We start from the raw sequence: 26,556 nt of genomic DNA on the forward strand, positions 1-26,556 counted from the left end.
GTACGACCCGTACCCACACCTCGAATGCATGGAGCGTACCCCCACCCCAACAGTGTAAGTACGACCCGTACCCACACCTCGAATGCATGGAGCGTACCCCCACCCCAACAGTGTAAGTACGACCCGTACCCACACCCGCGTACGTATGGAGCGTACCCCCACCCCAACAGTGTAAGTACGACCCGTACCCACACCTCGAATGCATGGAGCGTACCCCCACCCCAACAGTGTAAGTACGACCCGTACCCACCCGCGTACGTATGGAGCGTACCCCCACCCCAACAGTGTAAGTACGACCCGTACCCACACCTCGAATGCATGGAGCGTAGCCCCACCCCAACAGTGTAAGTAAGACACGTACCCTCACCTCGAATGCATGGAGCGTAGCCCCACCCCAACAGTGTAAGTACGACACGTACCCTCACCTCGAATGCATGGAGCGTAGCCCCACCCCAACAGTGTAAGTACGACACGTACCCTCACCTCGAATGCATGGAGCGTAGCCCCACCCCAACAGTGTAAGTACGACACGTACCCCCACCTCGAATGCATGGAGCGTACCCACATCCGTCTATGTCATGAGCGTACATATTGTGAAATTTGAGAGGTGTGTGCAGAGTCCTCCCAGCAGTGCCCAGACACAGGAGGGGTGTGTGCAGAGTCCTCCCAGCAGTGCCCAGACACAGGAGGGGTGTGTGCAGAGTCCTCCCAGCAGTGCCCTGAGACAGGAGGGGTGTGTGCAGAGTCCTCCCAGCAGTGCCCTGAGACAGGAGGGGTGTGTGCAGAGTCCTCCCAGCAGTGCCCAGACACAGGAGGGGTGTGTGCAGAGTCCTCCCAGCAGTGCCCTGAGACAGGAGGGGTGTGTGCAGAGTCCTCCCAGCAGTGCCCTGAGACAGGAGGGGTGTGTGCAGAGTCCTCCCAGCAGTGCCTTGAGACAGGAGGGGTGGGTGCAAAGTCCTCCCAGCAGTGCCCTGAGACAGGAGGGGTGTGTGCAGAGTCCTCCCAGCAGTGCCCTGAGACAGGAGGGGTGTGTGTAGAGTCCTCCCAGCAGTGCCCTGAGACAGGAGGGGTGTGTGCAGAGTCCTCCCAGCAGTGCCCTGAGACAGGAGGGGTGTGTGTAGAGTCCTCCCAGCAGTGCCCTGAGACAGGAGGGGTGTGTGCAGAGTCCTCCCAGCAGTGCCCAGACACAGGAGGGGTGTGTGCAGAGTCCTCCCAGCAGTGCCCAGACACAGGAGGGGTGTCTGCAGAGTCCTCCCAACAGTGCCCTGAGACAGGAGGGGTGTGTGCAGAGTCCTCCCAGCAGTACCCTGAGACAGGAGGGGTGTGTGCAGAGTCCTCCCAGCAGTGCCCAGACACAGGAGGGGTGTGTGCAGAGTCCTCCCAGCAGTGCCCTGAGACAGGAGGGGTGTGTGCAGAGGGTGTGTGTGCAGAGTCCTCCCAGCAGTGCCCTGAGACAGGAGGGGTGTGTGCAGAGTCCTCCCAGCAGTGCCCTCACACAGGAGGGGTGTGTGCAGAGTCCTCCCAGCAGTGCCCAGACACAGGAGGGGTGTGTGCAGAGTCCTCCCAGCAGTGCCCTGAGACAGGAGGGGTGTGTGCAGAGTCCTCCCAGCAGTGCCCTGAGACAGGAGGGGTGTGTGCAGAGTCCTCCCAGCAGTGCCCTGAGACAGGAGGGGTGGGTGCAAAGTCCTCCCAGCAGTGCCCAGACACAGGAGGGGTGTGTGCAGAGTCCTCCCAGCAGTGCCCAGACACAGGAGGGGTGTGTGCAGAGTCCTCCCAGCAGTGCCCAGACACAGGAGGGGTGGGTGCAGAGTCCTCCCAGCAGTGCCCAGACACAGGAGGGGTGGGTACCTATCACTCCCAGCAGTGCCCATGGAACGCAAAGGGTGGAGTAGTCACAGATACCATGCCCACAAATGTCAGTCAGGTGCACAAAGACCCTGCAGTACATGTACCACATGTGTTCGAGGCTGGGAGTATACGCATGCATAGCGCAGAAAAGAATACATGTACACATGAAGTAATGTCAATAGGCCACATACACAAGTACAATGACTACCAAGGATGCCACGAATGACGCAGGTGGAGACAACGCTCAGCATGCATGTGCAAAGGTGAAGGACTACGTCACACACCCAGCTAATGGACACACAGCTCTGTGCCAAAGTCAGGGGACACCCTGCAGGGAAGAAGTCAGGGTACACAGAGGAAGGAATACACCTTGGGACAATTGCAACATGCAGCAACTGCATACATGAATGGAGAACGGTAGCTAACACCGTGTGATGGCACACAGATCCCAGGGTCCCCCCATGAGCAGCACACTACTACATTTCCCACACACCCAACACATGACCAACACCCACAACCATGTAGCAGCCCCACCAACAGCAAGGCCAGCAATGCAGGAGTGTTCCAAGGGCAAAAATAAATAGCTTTATTCAGCATGAGAAAAAAACTAGTATGACGTGAGTCCAATTTCAACAAAGGCCATAGGGCAGTCCAGGAGTCCCAACTGGATGGGGGACACAGTGGGATGCGTGTCCCCTAGCTTGCCTGCACAGTTACAATCCGTCGTCTTCCACAGGGGTCAGGGCATCATGTGGGGGGGAAGAAACAGGCACCGCAGGGACAGGAGGGTGAAGGGTAGGTGTTGTGGGTGCAGGGATGGAGGACTCCACCACAGGGGGTGGGGCAGGGCCAAAGGCGGAGGCCAGGATCTCGCTGCACACCTTAGCAAGGTCCTCCAGGGACTCCCCTGCACCCGAAGGAACCACAGGCCCCAAGGAGGGGGGGTCAGAGGGATGGGTCGCAGCGCCACTGTGGGAGGGTGTGGACGGGGGGGGGGGGGATTCAAGCACCATGACCGGGGACCTCCTTGACCGCTTGCGGGGTGGTGTCACTGTGGGGCTCAGGGACAGAGCGGCCATGAAGGAGTCTTTGGGGGAGATGTGGCCAGGAGAGCTGAGGGGAGGGGATTTGGAGGGAGTGGATTGGGTGGAATGCAGACTCCCACTCTGGCTGCGTGTAACACGTTTGCCCCCCGACCCAGTGGGTGTGCCTACTGCACCCTGTGTGTGCGTGTCAGGAGGTGTGCGGCAGACCTTCCCTGCTGGTGTGGTGCCTGTGTCTGTTGTGGTGGGTGCATGCTTACGTCTGGGTGTATGTTGGACAGGCATGGGAGTGGGAAGTGTGGAAGGAGCAGGGGTAGGGGGTGGGACGTAGCGCTGCAGGAGACCCACTGCTGCAGTCAGTGTGGAGTCTATGGACCTCAGCAAGTTGCGTTGGTCAGCCTGCGATGAATTAATGCCCTCCAAGTATGCCTCCATGTTGTTGAGGACCTGGCTGTGGCCATGGAGGACATTAAGGATCGCAGTCTGACCAATCTGCAACTGCCGCTGGATGTCCACAGACTCAGCATTGGCGGCAGCAGTGGAGACAGGGGCAGGGGGTGCGGTGCCTGGCAGGAAGGAGAAATGTGGTGACCGGGCACGTTGGGAAGGGACACGAGCACGTGGGAGGCGGCTGATGCCAATGGAGGGGGCGGTGCCAGATGTAGGGCTGCTGTCAGATGGTGGTGCAGCCACCGCCCACTCGGAGTGATCATCCTCGGACCCGTCCGCTTCATAGTCTGTTGTGCCAGTCGACAGGTCCCCGGGGTCACTCTCCACCGCCTCTGTCCCACTCGAAGTGCCAGCCCCGATGTCACCGCTGGCACTGGTGCTCGGTCCCTCCGCGCCGTCTGTGTCCATGTCTCCCACCGTGTCCCCCGACGATGCTGTGGGCTGGGTGAAGAGACAGAAAGTAATCATACACCTGTATACATATGTCACATGAGTACAATCTACGTAGGTTACAGTGCATAGCCTGAAACAAAGGAAGAGTTACAACTACAAAACAAGGTACATACGTAGGCCCTGCAAGACACAGTTGTGTGACCCACCATGGCATGGAAAAACTATGGAGAGCATGACACAATAGCAAATGAGATGACATGGCATTCTGACTGAGGAGCAAGGCCCTGGGGACAATACAGCACTGCATCTGCACCACACAGCGTGGGAGGAAATTGGGATGAGCAGGGACCAAATCCAGGAACTAGAGGCACATGCAGCATAGGTAATACTGAGAACATGCCCACCCTGACTGGCACAATGCACCTTGAGTGTATGTCCAGACAAACATCACACACTGGCCAGTCCGAGCAAGGAGATGACAGGTCTTGACATGTAGGCCATGGCCGCCCCACCCACCCCCTACATGAGACACATCTGTGGAGACACAGGAAGCACTTACATCTCTTAGTCTGGGTGAAATACACATGGGATGCAATAATTCAAGATTGCACACCAAATACCCAAGGTGCGGCTGTCCAAAGAATCATGTACAAATGGGCATCATCAGATGATTGCTACAAGACACACAGGCAATGGCCACCGTGAGTATGAACTTGGAAAATCATGTCAGGCTGGACAGTGGACACTTGTAATACATCTCACGTCAATAAACATGGTGCCAGGGGACAATGGCACAGAGCACAAGCGATGCTGTAGACACAGAGATTGTCGGCATTCTCGGATTACACACATGATACCTAGGAAAAGATGCCCCTGGGGACAGTAGTGGCCACACAACTCCATGCTCCTGAATGGAAATGACTGCAACACACGCTAACATCCCTGCACTATGCGTAACGCACACTCATGCACATCATGTCACAGGCCACCACATGGGACATGCCTGCTGGAAGGCCTCGCACTCAAGAGATTAACTCTCATGTCTGAAATCAGCATTAGTGCCAACTGACATGGAACCCACAAGTCCAGAACTGGACAGGGCACAGGCAAGGTCACTAAACCTCTTACACACCACCCCCACACATGACGCTGCAGGCATTGTACACTTGGAGAAGGTGTCAGGCTACATTACTTTGTGATGGAGTGACTACACAGAGACCAAGGAACACATTGCAAGGTGGGGAAGGGAGGCAGGTGAGGCCTGCAACACTGTGGGTAACAGGATCGTCACAACACCATAAACCCTGGAAGTGTATCCATGGAACAGTGCACTTAAAAATGCTGGTGAAACACAACAAACACACACATGTACCTACCCCCTTCCGGCTGCTGCATGTCCTGTAGACGCCTGTCCAAGTCAGGAAAGACCACCGCCAGCACACGTTTCTGGATGTGGGAGAGACGGCGGCGCCCGCGGTTCTTGTGGCTCTCAGGTGAGTCCCCCAGCAGGACCCGTGCGATCCTCCGCGTCCAGCACCGGATATCCTGCCAGCGTTTCCTCACCTGGGACAGGTGCCGCCTCCGACCATCCGCACTCCTCACGGCGCTGACGGCGTCCAGCCATATCTGCTCCTTGGCAGAGGCGTCTACCTGTGAGGATGAACAAGTGACACTACATCAATACACCTTGCACATGTCACGGGGACACAGATTAGAACACATTTGCAGTTTACAACAAGGCATAGTATGCATCCAACGCATTGCAACTTTGTCATAGGGACATGATCCTGTGGGGGAAGGCCAAAAGCAGTACGTGCCATTGAAAGGACACAGGTGGAATGAGGGCAACTACACAATCAATGATCCAGGCTCACACTGTGCATCACACCCACCCCTCCTGTCTCAGGGCACTGCTGGGAGTGATAGGCCCCCACCCCTCCTGTCTCAGGGCACTGCTGGGAGGACTCTGCACACACCCCTCCTGTCTCAGGGCACTGCTGGGAGTGATAGGCCCCCACCCCTCCTGTCTCAGGGCACTGCTGGGAGGACTCTGCACACACCCCTCCTGTCTCAGGGCACTGCTGGGAGTGATAGGCCCCCACCCCTCCTGTCTCAGGGCACTGCTGGGAGTGATAGGCCCCCACCCCTCCTGTCTCAGGGCACTGCTGGGAGGACTCTGCACACACCCCTCCTGTCTCAGGGCACTGCTGGGAGTGATAGGCCCCCACCCCTCCTGTCTCAGGGCACTGCTGGGAGTGATAGGCCCCCACCCCTCCTGTCTCAGGGCACTGTTGGGAGTACTCTGCACACACCCCTCCTGTCTCAGGGCACTGCTGGGAGTGATAGGCCCCCACCCCTCCTGTCTCAGGGCACTGCTGGGAGGACTCTGCACACACCCCTCCTGTCTCAGGGCACTGCTGGGAGTGATAGGCCCCCACCCCTCCTGTCTCAGGGCACTGCTGGGAGTGATAGGCCCCCACCCCTCCTGTCTCAGGGCACTGCTGGGAGGACTCTGCACACACCCCTCCTGTCTCAGGGCACTGCTGGGAGTGATAGGCCCCCACCCCTCCTGTCTCGGGGCACTGCTGGGAGACATCAGGCATTCCCCCCCCTGGGATCCCCCCTACAGTACAAAGCATGTGTGTCACACCTGGACACAATGGCAGAAGTCACAGTCACTAAAAAGGGACACAGTCTGTGCCAGTGGACACTGAACTCACCTGATAACCTGGTCGCCCATACAGCATGGGGTACCGTGGGAGGATCACATCCACCAAAGCCATGTTCTCCTCCAGGGTGAATGGCTGTGACCTCTCCACAGCCCTTGACATGGTTCCATGGAATCAGTAGCAGCAGCTGGGTCGTGGAATACAGAGATGTGCAGGTAAGTGCTCCCTCATGGGACCTGGCTGCCTTATATCTGCCTTGCTGGCCCATCTCATGCACAGGAGTACAGAGTGATTGGTCACTCACATTTGCATCCTATGTTTCCTCCAATCCCTTCAAACCTAGCAGTCTGTGGGTTCTCTATCGGTTTCATTCTCCTGCATGATGTCAGCCCCACAAACACATTGCAACAAAGTAGAAGAATACCAACTGACTTCTGCTGTGCACCTTCCAGAACAACTTCGAAATTTGAACTTGGTCTCCATGACAACCAGCATGCATGTAGGCCTTAATACTTGTCCCTCATGTGTCCCCTATGTAATTTGGAGCTTCACACACAGGTACGGTGCGTTCCGGGGCCCTAGGGCACCCCAAATGCATTGCAACGGACCGTACACGCGTGCCTACGTTCACTATCACTATGGGTGTCCTCGCGTATGCGTAGTCGTAGTGGTACGGGCCGTACACACGCCTGTACGCTCCATATCACTACGAGTACGCATACGCGAGGCCACCCATAGTGATAGGGAGCGTACAGGCGTGTGTACGGCCCGTACCACTACGACTACGCATACGCGAGGACACCCATAGTGATAGGGAGCGTACAGGCGTGTGTACGGCCCGTACCACTACGAGTACGCATACGCAAGAACACCCATAGTGGTACGGGCCGTACACACGCCTGTACGCTCCCTATCACTATGGGTGGCCTCGCGTATGCGTACTCGTAGTGGTACGGGCCGTACACACGCCTGTACGCTCCCTATCACTATGGGTGGCCTCGCGTATGCGTACTCGTAGTGGTACGGGCCGTACACACGCCTGTACGCTCCCTATCACTATGGGTGGCCTCGCGTATGCGTACTCGTAGTGGTACGGCCCGTACACACGCCTGTACGCTCCCTATCACTACGAGTACTCATACGCGAGGCCACCCATAGTGATAGGGAGCGTACAGGCGTGTGTACGGCCCGTACCACTACGAGTACGCATACGCGAGGCCACCCATAGTGATAGGGAGAGTACAGGCGTGTGTACGGGCCGTACCACTATGGGTGTTCTTGCGTATGCCTACTCGTAGTGGTACGGGCCGTACACATGCCTGTACGCTCGCCATCACGATGGGTACACATACGGCAGCACTCCCATAGTGATATGGGAACGTACACAGGCCCTCTTCGCAGCAGTACAGCGGTTTTCACACATCACAGTGGTGACAGGCGGCACACAGGTAGGGATAGGGCGGACATACTTGTCCATGGATGGACATACTTGTCCATGAATGGACATACTTGTCCATTAATTGACATCGAGGCATCGTCTGTGCATCACTACATGTGTGGGGCACAGGTGTGACGGCCTGTGATGTGGAACATTACTCCTGAGTCGAGAAGGCACCAGATGTATGATGAGATGTGTACAGATGTACTGTGTGATGGTGCAATGTGTGCCAGGCATGCCCTTGACTCCTTAGACATGTGTGCATGTCGTACTGCACACTTGGGGTGAGCGTCACTGGCATGGCACGGACACCAACACACGGAAGTGTCCCCTGATGCCCGGTACAGGGGTTATCACACCTGACTTGTCACTACCCACGGTGCACAATGTGACTATGTCATGTATGTGTGGGGGCTTCCCATCAGGTTGATGTTGGAGCACCCTCAAAAGCTGCAGCCGTTGCAGCAAACAACATGTGTCTGTGTGTAGATTGTCATTGCACACTGTTCGGCACACCATGCCACATGTGGTATCGGATGTGAGGTGCACATGTATCCATGGGACACGGAGTAGCGTGACAAGGACATGTCAGCATCCTCACAAGGAATGTGTGGTGAGTCATGACATGTGCGCCTTCATGGCAAGGTGTGTGGGCTGTCCTAGTGTAATGTCATGTGACCTGTGGCTCCAGTGTTCCGCTACCAGTCTCTGCAATCGGCATCCTACTGCTGCTGATGTGTGGGCGTATGTCACTCCTGTCTTGCGTCTGGCTGTTCACTTGCACTGTGACACAGCTATTCCCATGGCGTGGCATGGGGAGGTTCTCAATCTCCGTGTGTAGCTGGGTCTTGGTAGGAGTGTCACCTTGCATCCATACGTGTCCTGGGCATGTAGCACATACCTGACTCCCTATGTAGCATATGTGTATTGACAGATTAACATGTGCTCAGTACATATGATTTGTTGTCGTAGTGCACTCACTCTTCCTTGTCACTTCCAAATTACTGCAGAGCGCCGCCTCTTGCCCGACCAATTCCGGACTTGGCTGCCATGCAGGAGAATGACAGCATCCGGCTCTACCGCTTCACCCAACCGTTGATTCTGGAGTTGACGGCGAGACTGGCACCACACCTGCAACCGCAGCACAGGTATCCTACGGCACTGACACCCCAGCTGAAGGTAATGGCTGCCCTACATTTTCTTGCCACGGGTACCTTTCAAAATACCATAGCTCATGTTGGTGGCATGTCCCAGAGCATGTTCTGCCATGTGCTGCATGATTTCTTAGAGGCCATGTTGATTCACCTGGATGACTTCATCAAGTTCCCAACCCCTGAACAGATGACTGCGGTCAAGCGTGGATTCTATGCCCTGGGAGGGATGCCCCATGTCATTGGGTCCATAGATGGGACACATGTAGCTTTGGTACCACCACACGCACGGGAGGTGGCGTACCGCAATCGAAAGCACTACCACTCCATCAATGCCCTTGTGGTGTGTCAGTCCAACATGGTGATTTCACATGTCTGTGCTCGTTTTCCAGGATCAGCACACGATGCCTACATCATGAGGCGTAGCAGGATGCCTGAAATGATGATGCAGCTGCGCAACGAACGAGCATGTGTTGTTGGTGGGTACAGTCTGTCTGTCCTGTATTTTGCATAGCCTACCAGCACGACCGCTTCTCCACTTCTAACGATGTCCATGTGCTTCCCATGTAGGGGACGCTGGCTATCCCAACATGCCTTGGCTGCTCACACCTCTCCGCAACCCCATCACGCCGGCCCAGCTCCGCTACAACACCGCCCATGGCCGGACAAGGCGAGTGATAGAGAGGACGTTTGGCCTGCTGAAGAGCCGATTCAGGTGCCTACACAAGACCGGTGGCGCACTCCCATTTGCCCCGGCGAAGGTCTGCAAGATCTTCATGGTCTGCTGCATGCTGCACAACATGGCAGTTGAAAGAGCTGTGCCACTCATCCTGGATCAACATGACGAGGACCATCCACCCGTGGAGGACGAAGGGCTTGGCAATGGGGCTAGTGATGTGGAGCCGCAAGAGGACATCCGGACTCGGCTCATACGCGACTTCTTTGCTTAGTGGTGAGTACCAATGTCTGAGTTTGCACGCATTGGTCCCCGTGTGGCATGTGTTGTGATGTGTGTGTCCACCTGCATGTATGGCACGTGAGTCAGAGGTGTGTGTGGGTGTGTCACTGGAGTGATGGTGGCAGTGATGGTTGTATTTCCCCAGTCATAATTGTAACCTAGCATGTTGTCATCCATACATGTGTCGAGTAAATGCACATGCAAGTGGCTGTGCTTTTTGTGGCTGACTTCTTGTGTGTCTCTCTTCCCCAGGTACTTGCGCATGCCGTCTGCTGCTTGCATTGTTGTGGCACTGCTATTCCTCATGGACATGACATCGTGGGCTGACTCAGCGTTATAGGGTAAGGGATGCATCTGGGGTGTATTGGGTGTGGCAGTTGTTCACGATGTATGCACACTGCCCCTGTCGATGTTTGGTTCCTCTGCAGCCATGTAGCATCAGCATGGGACACGACATGCAGCTGTGTACACCTGAATAGATGGTCTGCCTGGTTGACAGTCATCAGTGATGGGATAGGGGATTGTGATGATGGCATCAATGTGTGTGACACTGCCCTCGGACACATACGGTTAGCATTGGCTTGACATGGTGTGGGACTTCCACATCTGCGGATCTATGGTGTATGGCAGGCTCTCCGTGAGCAGCTGTGGGTGTTTAGCTGTTAGCCGACGCTTGTGTGCCAGTTCCATGGCGAACACGCATTTGTGCTGCAGAAGGGGGGTGCCAGTGTTGGACCCACATGTTACTCCACATGATGTGTTCATGTGTACTTCAAGTTGCCTCTGCAATCCCGAAAACATGACTAATAAAGGTGTCCCTATGCCTCCAAGGTGCCTCTTCTCAGTCAATGCTGGTGTGTTGCCACGGTGCATCCAGCATGTCTGGCATGGTATTCCCTGATTGTGGCTATGTGTCAATGTGTCGAGTAGCAAGATGCATGCTGTGTGTGTGGGCTGAGACTGTGTATTGGCCATGATGTCCATGACTGTGTGGGTATTGTGACATGTGCCATCCCCATGCATCCAACGTTGTCCAGGACCCCATTCTCTGCATCCACCGGACTCAAGCTTGCAGGACATGGTTCTGCCACCCGTCTACACATACCTGGGTGCCCCCCAGGACACTGGACTGGATCCCTGACCTCTGCGCATGACTGTTGCTGTACTCAATGTGTCTGTCAGCACGGTTGTTCGCCCCCCCCCCTCAGCTGGTTGGGCCCATCACGGGTGTGTATGGTGCTCCATGTCTGTCTTGCCTAATACACTGTGACCCATGTGTCCTGTGCCAGACTCAGGCCCCAGGGTGTGGATGGGTGAAGACAAAAGATGACTCAGGCATGTTTAGACTTTACAAGACACATTTTAGGTAATAATGCAACCAGCAGGCATCTACTCTTCATAGTGTGATTTATTATTGGGGGGGGGAGGGGACAAAGTGAGGGGCTTTCCGGGAGTTTGGAATCCAAAGTTCAGTAGGGGAGTTGGTGTCCTTGCCAATGTAAATCCTCAGAGTCCATGCCACAGTCTTTGTCAACATTGGTCAGCCAGTGACCAGCAGGGCCATGTGGCAGAGAATGTCTCTTGATGCTGTGATGCTGTTGGTCCAGTGGGCCAGGTGCCAGGCCAGGTGTCCTGGGAGATGGTGATGTAGCGCCGACCCTCACGGTCCTTTCCGTGGACGACCCGGCCTCCTGCGGGGACCCTCAGCAGCAGGCCGTGACGACGTCTGGGATGCTCCGTCGGATGTTTCCTCCTCCTCCTCCTCCTGATCCCTCCCTGTGGGTGGTGATGTTCTCTTCTGGCACAGGGAGGGTCGGCCATGTTGTCGGCCATCCGACGGAGTGTATCGTGAATCCCCTGGAACGCCGTCACTTGCTCAGCCTGTCTGTCCTCCATCCTCCGTTGGTGTCGCAGTAGACAGGCATGTTGCTGGGCCTGCTGGGTCTTTATCTCATCGAGGGTCCCCTTGATCTCATTGAGGGTGGACACAACCTGGGCCATGCCCGTGGTGTCCTGCCGGTATGTGTCCATGATGTTTCGGACATGGGCAAATACCGGTTCCCCAGCCAACTGGTCAGGCTCGCGCCTCCGCCGTCCTCCACTCCCTCCACCCCTGCCCACTTGCACCTGGCCTGCCCTTGTGGGTAAATCGGGTCTCCGGGACCCCTGAGGGGTGGCATTGGCGTTGTCGCCTGCCTCCTCCTGGGTGCCCGGGACACCGTGTCCCTCCTGGCCAGCCTGGCTGCATTGTGGTGTTGGGGCAGGGATCCTGGGTGTCTCCTGGGATGTGGCAGGAGTGGGGGTGGTGGTTGGCACAGTTGTACCTGACGCAGGTGCTGCAGGTGGTTGGACACCAGAGGGGCCAGGTCGGTCGGGGTCGTCCACAGAGTGGTGAGAGTGGTCGCTGCCGGTGGGATCGGGCTCCCGCAGATCCGGGTCCTGTGAGTCTTCCCCCCCAGTGTTGGGGGGTGAACCACGACGTTGACCTGTGTGTGAGAGAGACAATGTTAATTTTGGTCCATGCAACATCCATGTTTCATCAGTTTCAAAGTTGGGACATTTCCTCTTGGAATTGGGATCTGTCTTGCATTCCACTCACAGTGCACTTGTGCATGGGTGTGTCCCTTGTGCACCACTTTGGCCCCTTTAACTATGTGTGGCACGGTCTTCCTTGCTGCGTCAAGTGTGACTGCAGTCAGCAGTGGAGTGGGCAGGTGTGGCGAGCCATGCATTGGCGCCTTCCGTGTAGCACTGTACATGTGCACATGGAGTGGATCCACACACTTATATGGTCCAGGTAGCTGTCGTTGTGCTCGTGAACAGGTTGTGACATGGCCCTGTGTTTTGCCATGGGGAAGAGGGGGGGTTCTGGGACTGGCCACCCTTGTCTACATGCACGCAGTCTACCTGCTGACGAGCAGACATTCGCACACGCCACACGGCTGATTTGCTCTCCCTGTGTCTCGCTCCCTGTGTCCCCCTCTCCCTCCCTCCGTGTGTCAGCCTTCTCCCTCTGTCCGTCTCCCTCCCTCTCTGTCCCCCTCTCCCTCCCTCTCTGTCCCCCTCTCCCTCCCTCCGTGTGTCAGCCTCCTCCCTCTGTCCGTCTCCCTCCCTCTCTGTCCCCCTTTCCCTCCCTCCGTGTGTCAGCCTCCTCCCTCTGTCCGTCTCCCTCCCTCTCTGTCCCCCTCTCCCTCCCTCTCTGTCCCCCTCTCCCTCCCTCTGTGTGTCAGCCTCCTCCCTCTGTCCGTCTCCCTGTGTCTCCCTCCCTCTCTGTCCCCCTCTCCCTCCCTCTCTGTCCCCCTCTCCCTCCCTCCGTGTGTCAGCCTCCTCCCTCTGTCCGTCTCCCTCCCTCTCTGTCCCCCTTTCCCTCCCTCCGTGTGTCAGCCTCCTCCCTCTGTCCGTCTCCCTCCCTCTCTGTCCCCCTCTCCCTCCCTCTCTGTCCCCCTCTCCCTCCCTCTGTGTGTCAGCCTCCTCCCTCTGTCCGTCTCCCTGTGTCTCCCTCCCTCTCTGTCCCCCTCTCCCTCCCTCTCTGTCCCCCTCTCCCTCCCTCTGTGTGTCAGCCTCCTCCCTCTGTCCGTCTCCCTGTGTCTCCCTCCCTCTCTGTCCCCCTCTCCCTCCCTCTGTGTGTCACCCTCTGTCACCTCAGCCCAGCTTCCTGGGCACACACTGTTAGCAGATCTTTGAGTGGCCCTTGGCTTGTTGATGTGAGTTTGTTTCTGATCTCCAGGCACCCATTGGGTGTGATGTGTGTATGTGCGCTGCTGCTGTGGTGGTGTGTGCTGCCACTCTTTCACAATGTTGGCTGTTCATTAGCTGCTGTCATGTGCAAAACAGTGCCTTCACCCCCATGTGTTGATGCAAGGCGTCCGCCATTTGCTGGCAAGTCATTCCTGTGTTGGGACACACTGTTTGTCTGGCTGTGACCTAGGCCATATGGGCAGAGGGCATTGTTGTCTGCTTCGGAGTTGCACTATGTGATTTTTGGGGCCCAGCCTCCCGCCATCCGGGTTACCGTGTCATGTGTTGGTGTCTTCTGTGGCCTGTGACTTGACATTGTCCAGCTGGGTGCATGGGGCATGGTGGCAGCAGTGGCATGTGCGTGCTCATGGAGTGTGGTTGAGTCATGCGATGGCTTGGGGTGGTTGCGTGCCTGTTAGTGATTTTGTTTGTGGATGCCGTTCCCCCCATGTGAGGTGCGTTGTTTGTGTACTCACCCGGGTCTCGGAGTCCTTCTAATCCTTCGACTGCCTCCACCGGCAGTATGGCCATCACCCTCTCCTCCCAGGGCTGGTAGTGTACGGGTCTGCGGGAGGGCCCTCCTCCGGTGGCGTTGGCCTGGTCGTGTTCCTCCTGCCTCTTGGCTCGGACCCTCCTCCGCAGATCGTACCACCTGTTCTGGCATTCCTGCCTGGTCCTTCTGGTGTCCCCAACAGCATTCACAGCATCGATGATGGTCTGCCACATGGCTGTTTTTGCTGTCATGCTGGTGTTTCTGACCAATGTTCCAAAGAGCTGTGGCTCGACTCTGAGGATTTCATCAACAAGAACCTCCAACTCTCGGTTACTGAACTTTGGATTCTTGGTAGTGGGCATGGTGAGGGGTGTGGGTGTGGATGGTGGGGGGGGTGTGGATGGTGGGGGGGGTGTGTGGATGGTTGTGAGTGTGTGGGTGTGGTTGTGCAGGTGTGTGTGTGAATGTGATGAGGGTGTGTTTGTGAAGGTGGTTGTGTGGAGATGTGCAAGTGTAAGGTGTGGTGAAGCTTGTAGTAAGGTGCTGTAAGTTGTCTGTGGTGTCTGGCAGCAGTGAGTCTGTTGCAAAGGCTCATGGTTTGTGTGTGTGGGCCCTTTTTATTGGTCCATTGGTGGGTGTGGCTGTGTTTGAAGTTTGGGTGGGTGTGTTATAAGGAGTGGTGGTGTTTAGGGCCTCTGTTTGTTTTTGGCAGTTGCAGGTCAGTGTATGTGTTTTTTTAGTGTTTGTTGGCCATGTTTAGTGGCTTTGTGCCATTCGAATATTGTATTCTTGTGTTGTTTTGTTTTGTCCTGGTTGTGTACGTGCGTTTTGAGCGTGTGTACGGTGTGTAGATGGGCCATTTGGTTGTACGGTGCTGTCCTTGTGTGTGGCTTGGCACGACTCGTACATGCGGTTGTGATGTTGGGGCATGGGGTGCGCTCCGTACTTAGGAGGTTGTGGTGGGGGTGCGACTGGAACGTACTGGGGTGTACATAGACGGTGGTACGACACGTACAGGGGTGGGGGTACGACTTGAACGTACTGGGGTGTACTTAGACGGTGTTACGACACGTACAGGGGTGGGGGTACGACTGGAACGTACTGGGGTGTGGGTACACGGGGGTATGACACGTACAGGGGTGGGGGTACGACTCGAACGTACTGGGGTGTGGGTACACGGTGGTACGACACGTACAGGGGTGGGGGTACGACTCGAATGTACTGGGGTGTAGGTACACGGGGGTATGACACGTACAGGGGTGGGGGTAGGACTCGAACGTACTGGGGTGTGGGTACACGGTGGTACGACACGTACAGGGGTGGGGGTACGACTGGAACGTACTGGGGTGTAGGTACACGGGGGTATGACACGTACAGGGGTGGGGGTACGACTCGAACGTACTGGGGTGTGGGTACACGGGGGTACGACACGTACAGGGGTGGGGGTACGACTCGAACGTACTAGGGTGTGGGTACACGGTGGTACGACACGTACAGGGGTGGGGGTACGACTGGAACGTACTGGGGTGTAGGTACACGGGGGTATGACACGTACAGGGGTGGGAGTACGACGAACGTACTGGGGTGTGGGTACACGGGGGTACGACACGTACAGGGGTGGGGGTACGACTCGAACGTACTGGGGTGTGGGTACACGGTGGTACGACACGTACAGGGGTGGGGGTACGACTGGAACGTACTGGGGTGTAGGTACACGGGGGTATGACACGTACAGGGGTGGGGGTACGAGTCGAACGTACTGGGGTGTGGGTACACGGGGGTACGACACGTACAGGGGTGGGGGTACGACTCGAACGTACTGGGGTGTGGGTACACGGTGGTACAACACGTACAGGGGTGGGGGTACGACTCGAACGTACTGGGGGTGGGTACACGGTGGTACGACACGTACAGGGGTGGGGGTATGACTCGAACGTACTGGGGTGTGGGTACACGGTGGTACGACACGTACAGGGGTGGGGGTACGACTGGAACGTACTGGGGTGTAGGTACACGGGGGTATGACACGTACAGGGGTGGGGGTACGACTCGAACGTACTGGGGTGTGGGTACACGGGGGTACGACACGTACAGGGGTGGGGGTACGACTCGAACGTACTGGGGTGTGGGTACACGGTGGTACGACACGTACAGGGGTGGGGGTACGACTCAAACGTACTGGGGTGTGGGTACACGGGGGTACGACACGTACAGGGGTGGGGGTACGACTCAAACGTACTGGGGTGTGGGTACACGGGGGTACGACATGTACAGGGGTGGGGGTATGACTCGAACGTACTGGGGTGTGGGTACACAGGGGTACGACACGTACAGGGGTGGGGGTATGACTCGAACGTACTGGGGTGTGGGTACACGGTGGTACGACACGTACAGGGGTGGGGGTACGACTGGAACGTACTGGGGTGTGGGTACACGGGGGTACGACACATACAGGGGTGGGGGTACGACTGGAACGTACTGGGGTGTGGGTACACGGGGGTACGACACGTACAGGGGTGGGGGTACGACTCGAACGTACTGGGGTGTGGGTACACGGTGGTACAACACGTACAGGGGTGGGGGTACGACTCGAACGTACTGGGGTGTGGGTACACGGTGGTACGACACGTACAGGGGTGGGGGTACGACTCGAACGTACTGGGGTGTGGGTACACGGGGGTACGACACGTACAGGGGTGGGGGTACGACTCGAACGTACTGGGGTGTGGGTACACGGTGGTACGACACGTACAGGGGTGGGGGTACGACTTGAACGTACTGGGGTGTGGGTACACGGTGGTACGACACGTACAGGGGTGGGGGTACGACTGGAACGTACTGGGGTGTAGGTACACGGGGGTATGACACGTACAGGGGTGGGGGTACGACTCGGACGTACTGGGGTGTGGGTACACGGTGGTACGACACGTACAGGGGTGGGGGTACGACTCGAACGTACTGGGGTGTAGGTACACGGGGGTATGACACGTAGAGGGGTGGGGGTACGACTCGATCGTACTGGGGTGTACATACACGGGTGGGGGTTCGACACGTACACGGGTGTACATACAGGGGGGGGTGTACATTAACTAACGGGGAGTACGACTCGAACGTCTGGGTGCTGGGGGGAGTGTTTGGCGCGTATGCGGGCACATATCTCCATGGTTGCAATGGGAGTTCGGTGCGGACGGTGTTTTTACCATACGGTTGTGAGTTCGGACGCACGGGTGGGATCGTGATTCCTCGGTCGGACTTGACTTTTCACGTTTGTACGGTAAATCGTCCGAGGACGTGTCGGACACATTTTCCGACCCGAGGACGTGTGGGGAATGATTCCAAATGCGGTTCGTATGGACTTTTTACCATGCGAATCGTGATTGCCAGTTCGTACGGAACTTGTACGATTCGTACGGTAAAAAGAACGGATACGAGTCGCACGGGGATTTTTTCTACCGGATCGTAATCGGCACCTTGGTGTCTGCAGCCTGTGTTCTGGGTCATATGACTGTAAGTAGAGTGGCAGTTGGCTGTTGTATATTCCTCCCAGACAATAAAGACAAAAGGGATGGGATGGGATGGGCCATCCTGCTAGGATGGTAGGGGTGGAGCCGTTCCCTGCCTCACTTAAATTTCAAAGCAAACTCACAAAGAACTTAACACCAATCTTTTATCATCCTAGACCTTTTGGAGCCTGGGCAGGGAGCTGAACCAGATTGGAGGCCAAGGGTGGGGGGGTAGTCTAGAAGTTTTGTCTACTTCAAACGATGGCACCAAACATAAATATCAGACTCTCTGACCAACTCTTCAGTTGGCGGAGGACCCCCAGAAAGACTGTCTTGTACTTCAGAGTACTGCCTGCAACTTGGTGCCGGCCTTCTACCTCAGATGACTGCCCTGCAACTTGAAGCCTGCCTTGTACCCTCAGAGAACTGCCCTGATGCTTTAGGCCTGCCTTGCTGCTTGATCCTAGGATTAATAAGGGATAGTTGGCTGGCCTCCTGTTCTGAGCTATAGGTACACAACATTCCACATTCTTGAACCCACACCTGGACCCTGCCTCAAGTGCGTCCAGTCCTCCAAGTGATGCCCACCCAGTCCTGGACCCTTAGAAGTTGTGTTAAATGTGCCCAGGGAGCCAAAATCCAAAACTCAGGAACACTTTCCACCAAAAAGTGGCCTGAGAACCAACAGAAGATCGGGACCTACCTGCTTGCTGATCTGCCCAAGGTCTATCGCCGGTCAGCCTGACTTAGTGGTAGCTCATGCTACATTTTTCTCCACAAAAACAAGGCAGTTCTGTTCAGGCTGGACTGTTCCCATGAGAAACCAGCTCAAGCATTGCATAAGAAAAACAATGGATTGTGATGCGGCCGAATGATTGCCAGTGGCTGAGATTAATTCAAGCATTCCATCCATTACCTTGCTATTTTTGCATTAGACACCCAAAGTGCACTGGGTATGCCCAGACGTGAGTCCCAAGCTCACTGTGTCACTGGAATCATGCAATACCCAGCGAACTAGCCCATAAAAATGGTGAAACCGGCCCTGGGTTGCTTGTGTTCCAGTTCTGGGATGACATGGCCTGGCAGTTCGGGTTGGACTGTTCCCATGAGGAACAGGGTCAAGACTGAGCTGGTCCAAACTGAGGTTGTATGGTGGGCGAAAAACGATGGCTTGGGATGCAGCCAGAGCGATTTTTAGAGGCAGAGGTTAATTCAAGCATTGCATCCATCACCTTGTTGTTTTTGTAGGTTCTTCTCGGCAGCAGCAAATCTTGAGAATAGTATCTGGCCTCGTGGAGCCCTCGTCAGCTACAGCTTCATCCGGCTGGAGATTTGCGATTTCCCAAAAAGGGACAAAGTCCGAATGTAAAAATCTTCACCATGACTAAATCCAGAGGCTCCCTGAGGACGACGCCTCCTCCTCTGAAACTTTTCTTCAAAGATTCTTCTAAGTTTGAAGGTATGCCGAGACCGGTCCAAATCCACTTCTTGTATCTGAACCACACTCCATCAAAGTCAGCAATAACTTTTGACTTTGCTCAAATCTTGTGCGACCAGATGCCCACGGTTGTAGCTATTTTTCACTTACATTTTAACAATTCATAACTTTGGTTCTACCGATTGGATTTAATTTGTTTTGGTGCCATTTTATTTATTTAATTTTACCAAATTTTTCTAAATATGTGTGGGATTTTTCTTGCGTTGGGTTTTCACTTTGTTTCTGTTTATGTGCTACATAAATACTGAAAACAGTGCCTCTAAGTTAACCCTTTTGTGACAAGGTTACCAGAGGGTTAAGAACAGGTTAATTTAGTAACCTTTGTGGTTCACCCTGACTAGGATTGTGATTTTTGCTTGAAAAGCGTTTCCACACCCCTCAATCAAGTACCCAATGTCCTAAATACCCATGATCTGGAAGGTTTTGAATGGCCACAATAGGGTACAAAGGTGACTTTCCTGCATTATTATTGATTGCAAAGACCATTACTGCATGATTCCCAATCGCACAAGTAAAAACAGCAAATCGGCTGCGAAACCTAACCTAATGACGTGCAGCAACAGTAAGCCTCCATGGCGTTTTTTGAGCTGGATTTTTTAAGCGTCCATACAATGCGGCTCGGTTTTTGAAGTGGACAAAGAGGTGGATAAATGAAAGCATGTACTTATAGTGCCGGTTTAGGCCCATTCCTCTGTAAATCCCCTGCGGAACTAGTGCTATGGCTGAGATGGTAATTCTGTTTGGGTCTGTCAATACAGTGGGTGAGCAGTCTAAATATCGATAATTTAATTTCGACCTACCATAATATCGAGTCTAGAATATCGTAGGGACAGAATATCGATGTCAAGAATATCGATGGACAGAATATCGACCCTAAGGTAAGTAATATCGATTTTTGTTATATCGATGATAGTAATATCGAAGTTAGTAATATCGATATGAAATATATCGATGTTACTAATATCCATGTCACTAATATCGATATTTATAATATTGTTATGTATTTTATTATGTATTTAATATGTATGTGTTAATTATTTTTTGCTAAGTGTTCTACTGTTTTTAAAATATATGTATACAATTTATATATGTTAACAATGTTTGTTTTTAAGTTAATTTTGTGTTTTAGTACCGTAGCGGGTTGTGGGTTTATAGGGGAATAGGGTGGGAAGTAATTTAATTATATGAATTTAATTATAAATGTTTGGGAATTATAAATTAATTTTAAATATTTTTTGCGTTTAAATTCTGTAGCGGGTTGTGGGTTTATAGGGGAACAGGGTGGGAAGTAGTTTAATTATATGAAATTAATTATACATTTTTAGGAATTATAAATTAATTTGAAATAATTTTTGCGTTTAAATTCTGTAGCGGGTTGTGGGTTTATAGGGGATTAGGGTGGGAAGTAATTTAATAATATGAAATTAATTATACATTTTTAGGAATTATAAATTTTTTTAAAATAATTTTTGCGTTTAAATTCTGTAGCGGGTTGTGGGTTTATAGGGGAAGAGGGTGGGAAGTAATTTAATTGTAATTAAGTAATATTTATATTTATTTATTGGTATTGATAATTATATTATTGTTAATTAAGTATTGGTCATTAATTTTTATTAATTGGTCATTAGTTTTGAATAATTGATTAATTGTTAATTATATTATTGTTAAGTATTAATTGGTAATTAAGTTTTTATTAATTGGTAATTAGTTTTGAATAATTGATTAATTGATAATTATGTTAACTGTATTTTATTATTTGAGTGTTTCGTGCGTTTATAGGGGAATAGTGTGAAAGCCTGAAATCTAATTAAGTAATTATTAAATTTGTAGTTGGGTATTGATAATTAATTAATTGTAGATTAATTATTAATTGGTAAATATTTAAAATAATACTTTTTTGGTTATGAAAAATAATTTATTGTTGATTAATAATCAATTGGTAATTAAATATGTTTAAATATTATTTAGTGATATTTCTAATTAATATATTAAGATATTATTAATTGGTAATTAATGTATAATAATTATTATTTCGTGTTAAAAAAATATGTAATTGTTTAAGATTTTTTAATTGGTAATTAATGTTTGATAATTAATTTTTGGTATAAAAAATGTAATTGTTGAATAATTTTTAAATTGGTAATTAATATTCCTTAATTATTATTTATTGGTATTTATTAATACTTTTTTGTGAATTAATTATTTATTGGTAGTTATGTTTTTAATAAATATGTATTGGTATTTGTAAGTAATTTTGAGTTATTTAATACTTAAATTATTAATTATTTTAAATAATTATTTTATTTAAAAGTATGTTATTTTTAACTTCTAAGCTATCCAACACTTTCTCTACTGTTGCACTCTCTGGAGTTAGAATAGTAATTTTTACCCCTACGCAATCCAACACTTTCCCTACTGTTGCACTCTCTGGAGTTGGAGTAGTAATTTGTACCCCTACGCTATCCAACACTTTCCCTACAGTTGCACTCTCTGGAGTTGGAATAGTAATTGTTACCCCTACGCTATCCAACACTTTCCCTACTGTTGCACTCTCTGGAGTTGGAATAGTAATTGTTAGTCCTACGCTATCCAACACTTTCCCTACTGTTGCACTCTTTGGAGTTGGAGTACTAATTTTTACCCCTACACTATCCAACACTTTCCCTACTGTTGCACTCTCTGGAGTTGGAATAGTAATTTGTACCCCTACGCTATCCAACACTTTTCCTACTGTTGCACTCTCTGGAGTTGGAATAGTAATTTTTAACCCTACGCTATCCAACACTTTCCCTACTGTTGCATTCTCTGGAGTTGGAATAGTAATTTTTATCCCTACGCTATCCAACACTTTCCCTACTGTTGCACTCTCTGGAGTTGGAATAGTAACTTTTACCCCTACGCTATCCAACACTTTCCCTACTGTTGCACTCTCTGGAGTTGGAATAGTGATTTTTACCCCTACGCTGTCCAACACTTTCCATACTGTTGCACTCTCTGGAGTTGGAATAGTAATTGTTACCCCTACGCTATCCAACACTTTCTCTACTGTTGCACTCTCTGGAGTTGGAATAGTAATTTTTACCCCTACGCTATCCAACACTTTTCCTACTGTTGCACTCTCTGGAGTTGGAATAGTAATTTTTAACCCTACGCTATCCAACACTTTCCCTACTGTTGCACTCTGTGGAGTTGGAATAGTAATTGTTACCCCTACGCTATCCAACAATTTCCCTACTGTTGCACTCTTTGGAGTTGGAATAGTAATTGTTACCCCTACGCTATCCAACACTTTCCCTACTGTTGCAGTCTCTGGAGTTGGAATATTAATTTTTACCCCTGCGCTATCCAACACTTTCCCTACTGTTGCACTGTCTGGAGTGGGAATTTTAATTTTTACCCCTACGCTATCCAACACTTTCCCTACTGTTGCACTCTCTGGAGTTGGAATAGTAATTTTTACCCCTACGCTATCCAACACTTTCCCTACTGTTGCACTCTCTGGAGTTGGAGTACTAATTTTTACCCCTACGCTATCCAACACTTTCCCTACTGTTGCACTCTCTGGATTTGGAATAGTAATTTTTACCCCTATGCTATCCAACACTTTTCCTACTGTTGCACTCTCTGGAGTTGGAATAGTAATTTTTAACCCTACGCTATCCAACACTTTCCCTACTGTTGCACTCCCTGGAGTCGGAATAGTAATTTATACCTCTACGTTATCCAACACTTTCCCTACTGTTACACTATCTGGAGTGGATATAGTAATTTTTAGCCCTGCGCTATCCCAAAATTTCCTTTATGTTGTTTTTTTGGGAGCTGGAGTAGTAGTTTTATTGTCTCTGCTATTTAATATTTATTTTTATTATTTTAGCTAATGTAGTATATAATTAATTTTAACAATCTTTAAATTAAATGTAATTTTGTAAATTTGTTATACATAATTATTTAATTTTTATTTATGTTATTGTTTTATGTGTGTAATGTGTTTTCAATTTTTAATATTTTTAAATAATTTATAATTTATAACAATAATTATAAAAACATTATTAAGTAAGTATATATATTATATATTATATGTATGTTTAATTCATTTTTTATTAAATTATATTGATTAATTATTAATTTTTAACATTAAATATATTTAATTATGTTTAATTTATTTATAAGTATTATTATGTTTATTTAACATTTATTGTAACAAAAAAAAAACGATATTTTTAAAAACGATATTTTTGACATCTATATTTTTTTTCTCGATATTTTTGCACTTACCATGTTGTAGATAGGATGTCGATATTCTTGACATCGATATTTGTGTTGCGATATTTTTGTAGGTCGATTTTCTGACCTTCGAAATTTTGTCAGAGATCCAATACAGTGATAAATAGAAGCATTTGCAAGAATGACAGGACTTAAGATGTAATTTCTACATTTGCCAGCATTTTTAGAAGATGCATTAACCAAGTCACATCCTATACTAGTAAATACTGTGTAAATGTAATATCAACTCTCAAGGTATTAAAAAACGTTTTAATGATTTTAAGATTTAAAAAAATATATATCCTTTAAAACGCTGCATTACCTGAAAGCTCCGAGTCCATGAGAGAAAATTATGAGTGGATATTTTTCACCAGATCGAAAAGGGGCATTCCATTTGGCAGGACATGTTACAGACCCTTGTGTGGAAAAGAAAAAACACAAAAAAGTGACTGACAATTATTAAAGTAGCCTCTGGTACAATAACAAAAATACAGACATTTCCTGTCACACCATTTGTATCTTGCTTGTTTCGAGCAGAGCCTAATCAATGAGTATGTCCTTCCTCCTTCCCTTCAAGTTACAGATCCCCTGGTAATTCCTCATTTTTCCCTGGAGTTTCATGTGGGGATTATGGCTGTGTTCAGCAGCATTCTGACGAATCTTGTAATTCCAATGGGGCCAGTACCTGCTGTTACCAGCCTACTCATAGTAAGGGCTATAGTACCTACAAAACCTTTTCAGGAGAGGGCCCACAACTCAGCTAGAAAGTAGATAGGAAATTCCTTTGGGGGTTGAAACACATTAATTTCTTAGAACGGAGCACATATAGGTTTAAAAGGGAGAGTTAGGATCTGATTCACGAAGGGACTTACGACTCGTAAAGTTACGAGTGCGAAGTCTCCGCACTCAGGGCAGAGTCTTCGCACTCGGGGCAGAGTCTCCGTACTGTGCTCAGTGCAGAGATTCCGCCACGAGTGCACAGACTCCACCCCAAGTGCAGAGTCCCTTTCTGAATCGGACCTATAGTATTTTTTAAGCTATAAAGCACATAAATGTCTCTAGAATTGGAACTGTGAATTCTCTTTGAGTTTAACATTTGAATAACTGCAGCTATGTGAACAATATAACAATGACATAAGAATCAAGGGCACAACAGCTGCTGCCAGACACACACTGCCAATCTCTGGGGGGCACCACTATATAGTCTAGACTCATTTATATATGGTATGAAGAATGGCTATTAGTAGAGTATTTTAGGGATTACTATCGGCGGAATTTGTCGAAACTTCCGCGATCCGTGGCGGAACGGAAATATGCAGGGTAGGATTCATTCTGGCACGATGCTCCTGTCACTAGACCTCAACAGGAAGCACTTGTTGAAGCTCAAATTCTGGAACGCATTAATCTGCCAAAAGATTTGTGAGCGTGGTGGTGGCTAAGCAGATGTCAGTTCTCCTCATTTCCACTCTTAAAATGTATCTGTAATCCTTGCCGGTGGTGTTTGCATTCTTCATTTTCTCGAGCGCAATCCTCGTGTAGAATTCGTGAATGTGGTTAAGCAGATGTCAGTTCTCCCCATTTCCACCCTGAAATGTTAGCTGTAATCCTTGCCGGTGGTCTTTGCATCCTTGATTATCTCGAGCGCAATCCTCGTGGACTTCCTGTGACAAGGCGGTTCCTTCTCCTTGTCTGCCTCAGAGACCCTGCTCTGATCCTTTATAAACAAGAGGCATGTGAACTGGCCTAGAAGCCCCGCCCGTTTGGCCCCACACACACTAGCGGTGTGCAACGTCTTCCCGCCCTTTCCCCACTATGATGGACAGCTCACTCAAGGGACCCTGGCGCCCACTGGCGCGGTGTCAAAGTTACAGGCACACATGGTCATTGAAGACAACTCTCTGGCCCTTTACGCAGCTGTAGTGTAGGAGACGGACTATGCATTTACCCAACGAGGTAGCACTTACTGATGATTAGCCAGTAGAAAGTACTTCAGTTGACTCGAGTAGAGGTATTGGACAAAACGGTGGCATCTTCTTGGATAAACATGCAGGGAAGGATTCATTCTGGCACGATGCTCCTGTCACAAAAATTAAACCTCAACAGGAAGCACTAATCAGCCCAAAATCTCCACGAGCACGCGAAATTTCGCATGTTCGCAGAAAATCTTTTTTTTGCCGTTTCGCGAAATTTTATGAAAGGCAATTTCGCAAATTCCGCCCACCCCTACTACTGAACCAGATCCAGTACGTTCCCAGATGGCTAGGATGGCGCTTAAAGATAGTGATCATGTCTGAATACGACAAACAACAACCAGAAACTGCTTGCATAGGAGGATGTATTGAGTACCTGACAGGGGCTAGTCAGGGTCTGAGCATTGCACCATTAATGTTAAAATGTTGAATACGTTAAACAATTGATACTAAGTGTATACTATTCAGGAGTGCAGGCTATCACCATTACTATTAGTGATCATGTCTGAACAACATAATCAGGAAGAGTTATTTAGTTCCAAAGGGAGTCTAGGATTTTATTGTCAGGAAGTGGGGCTAGAGACATTCATTACTGCTTAGTATGGCTAGAGGGCAGAGAAGCTGTTCTCAAGACCAGCTCACGCCTAGTTCCTATTGTGGACGGAGGTTGTGCGAGCGGAACATCTGCTAAGCGGCAGCATGCTAAAAAACTACAATTCCAAGCAAGCCATAAACTCTTCCATATTCTGGAGAGGCAGGCCATCTTGAAATAGCAGGTATAACTGTGTTTGTGTTTCATGGTGTCTTTGCTACAAAATCATGGTACAATGTTACTGCAACCTCGCTACACAAATTTGGATTTATTCTGCCCTAGGCTTCTTGCTTTCCAAGGATTTGTATCCATGGACATTGGAATACAGAGTGGTATTCCGAAAAGTCATGCTGTTGCAGCAAATAAACTTTGAACTATTTCATGAACTCATACCTATCTATACTTCAACTAAGAGCAGTTGCATTATAAAAGTTTTGTCTTGTGATGCAACAGGAAGGATTCTTCAACTGGATGATGTTGCATATCTATTATAAATCTATATATCTATATCTATATATAAATATATCTATATCAATATATATCTATCAT

At 50.5% G+C, this 26,556-nt stretch overlaps 1 protein-coding gene across 3 annotated transcripts in view; it reads right to left on the bottom strand.

Annotated features, from left to right (window-relative positions):
- The window catches only part of PLA2G7 (phospholipase A2 group VII), a 357,931-nt gene that overhangs the window by 146,908 nt on the left and 184,467 nt on the right, over positions 1–26,556 (bottom strand). For all 3 annotated transcript variants that reach the window (XM_085610561.1, XM_085610558.1, XM_085610560.1), the window contains exon 4: positions 23,768–23,861. In XM_085610561.1, the coding sequence (XP_085466687.1) occupies positions 23,768–23,861 (94 nt within the window). The remainder of the gene's footprint in view (positions 1–23,767; positions 23,862–26,556) is intronic.

This window comes from Triturus cristatus, chromosome 6 (genome assembly GCF_964204655.1).
Source record: "Triturus cristatus chromosome 6, aTriCri1.1, whole genome shotgun sequence".
In the NCBI taxonomy this organism is placed as follows: Eukaryota; Metazoa; Chordata; class Amphibia; order Caudata; family Salamandridae; genus Triturus; species Triturus cristatus.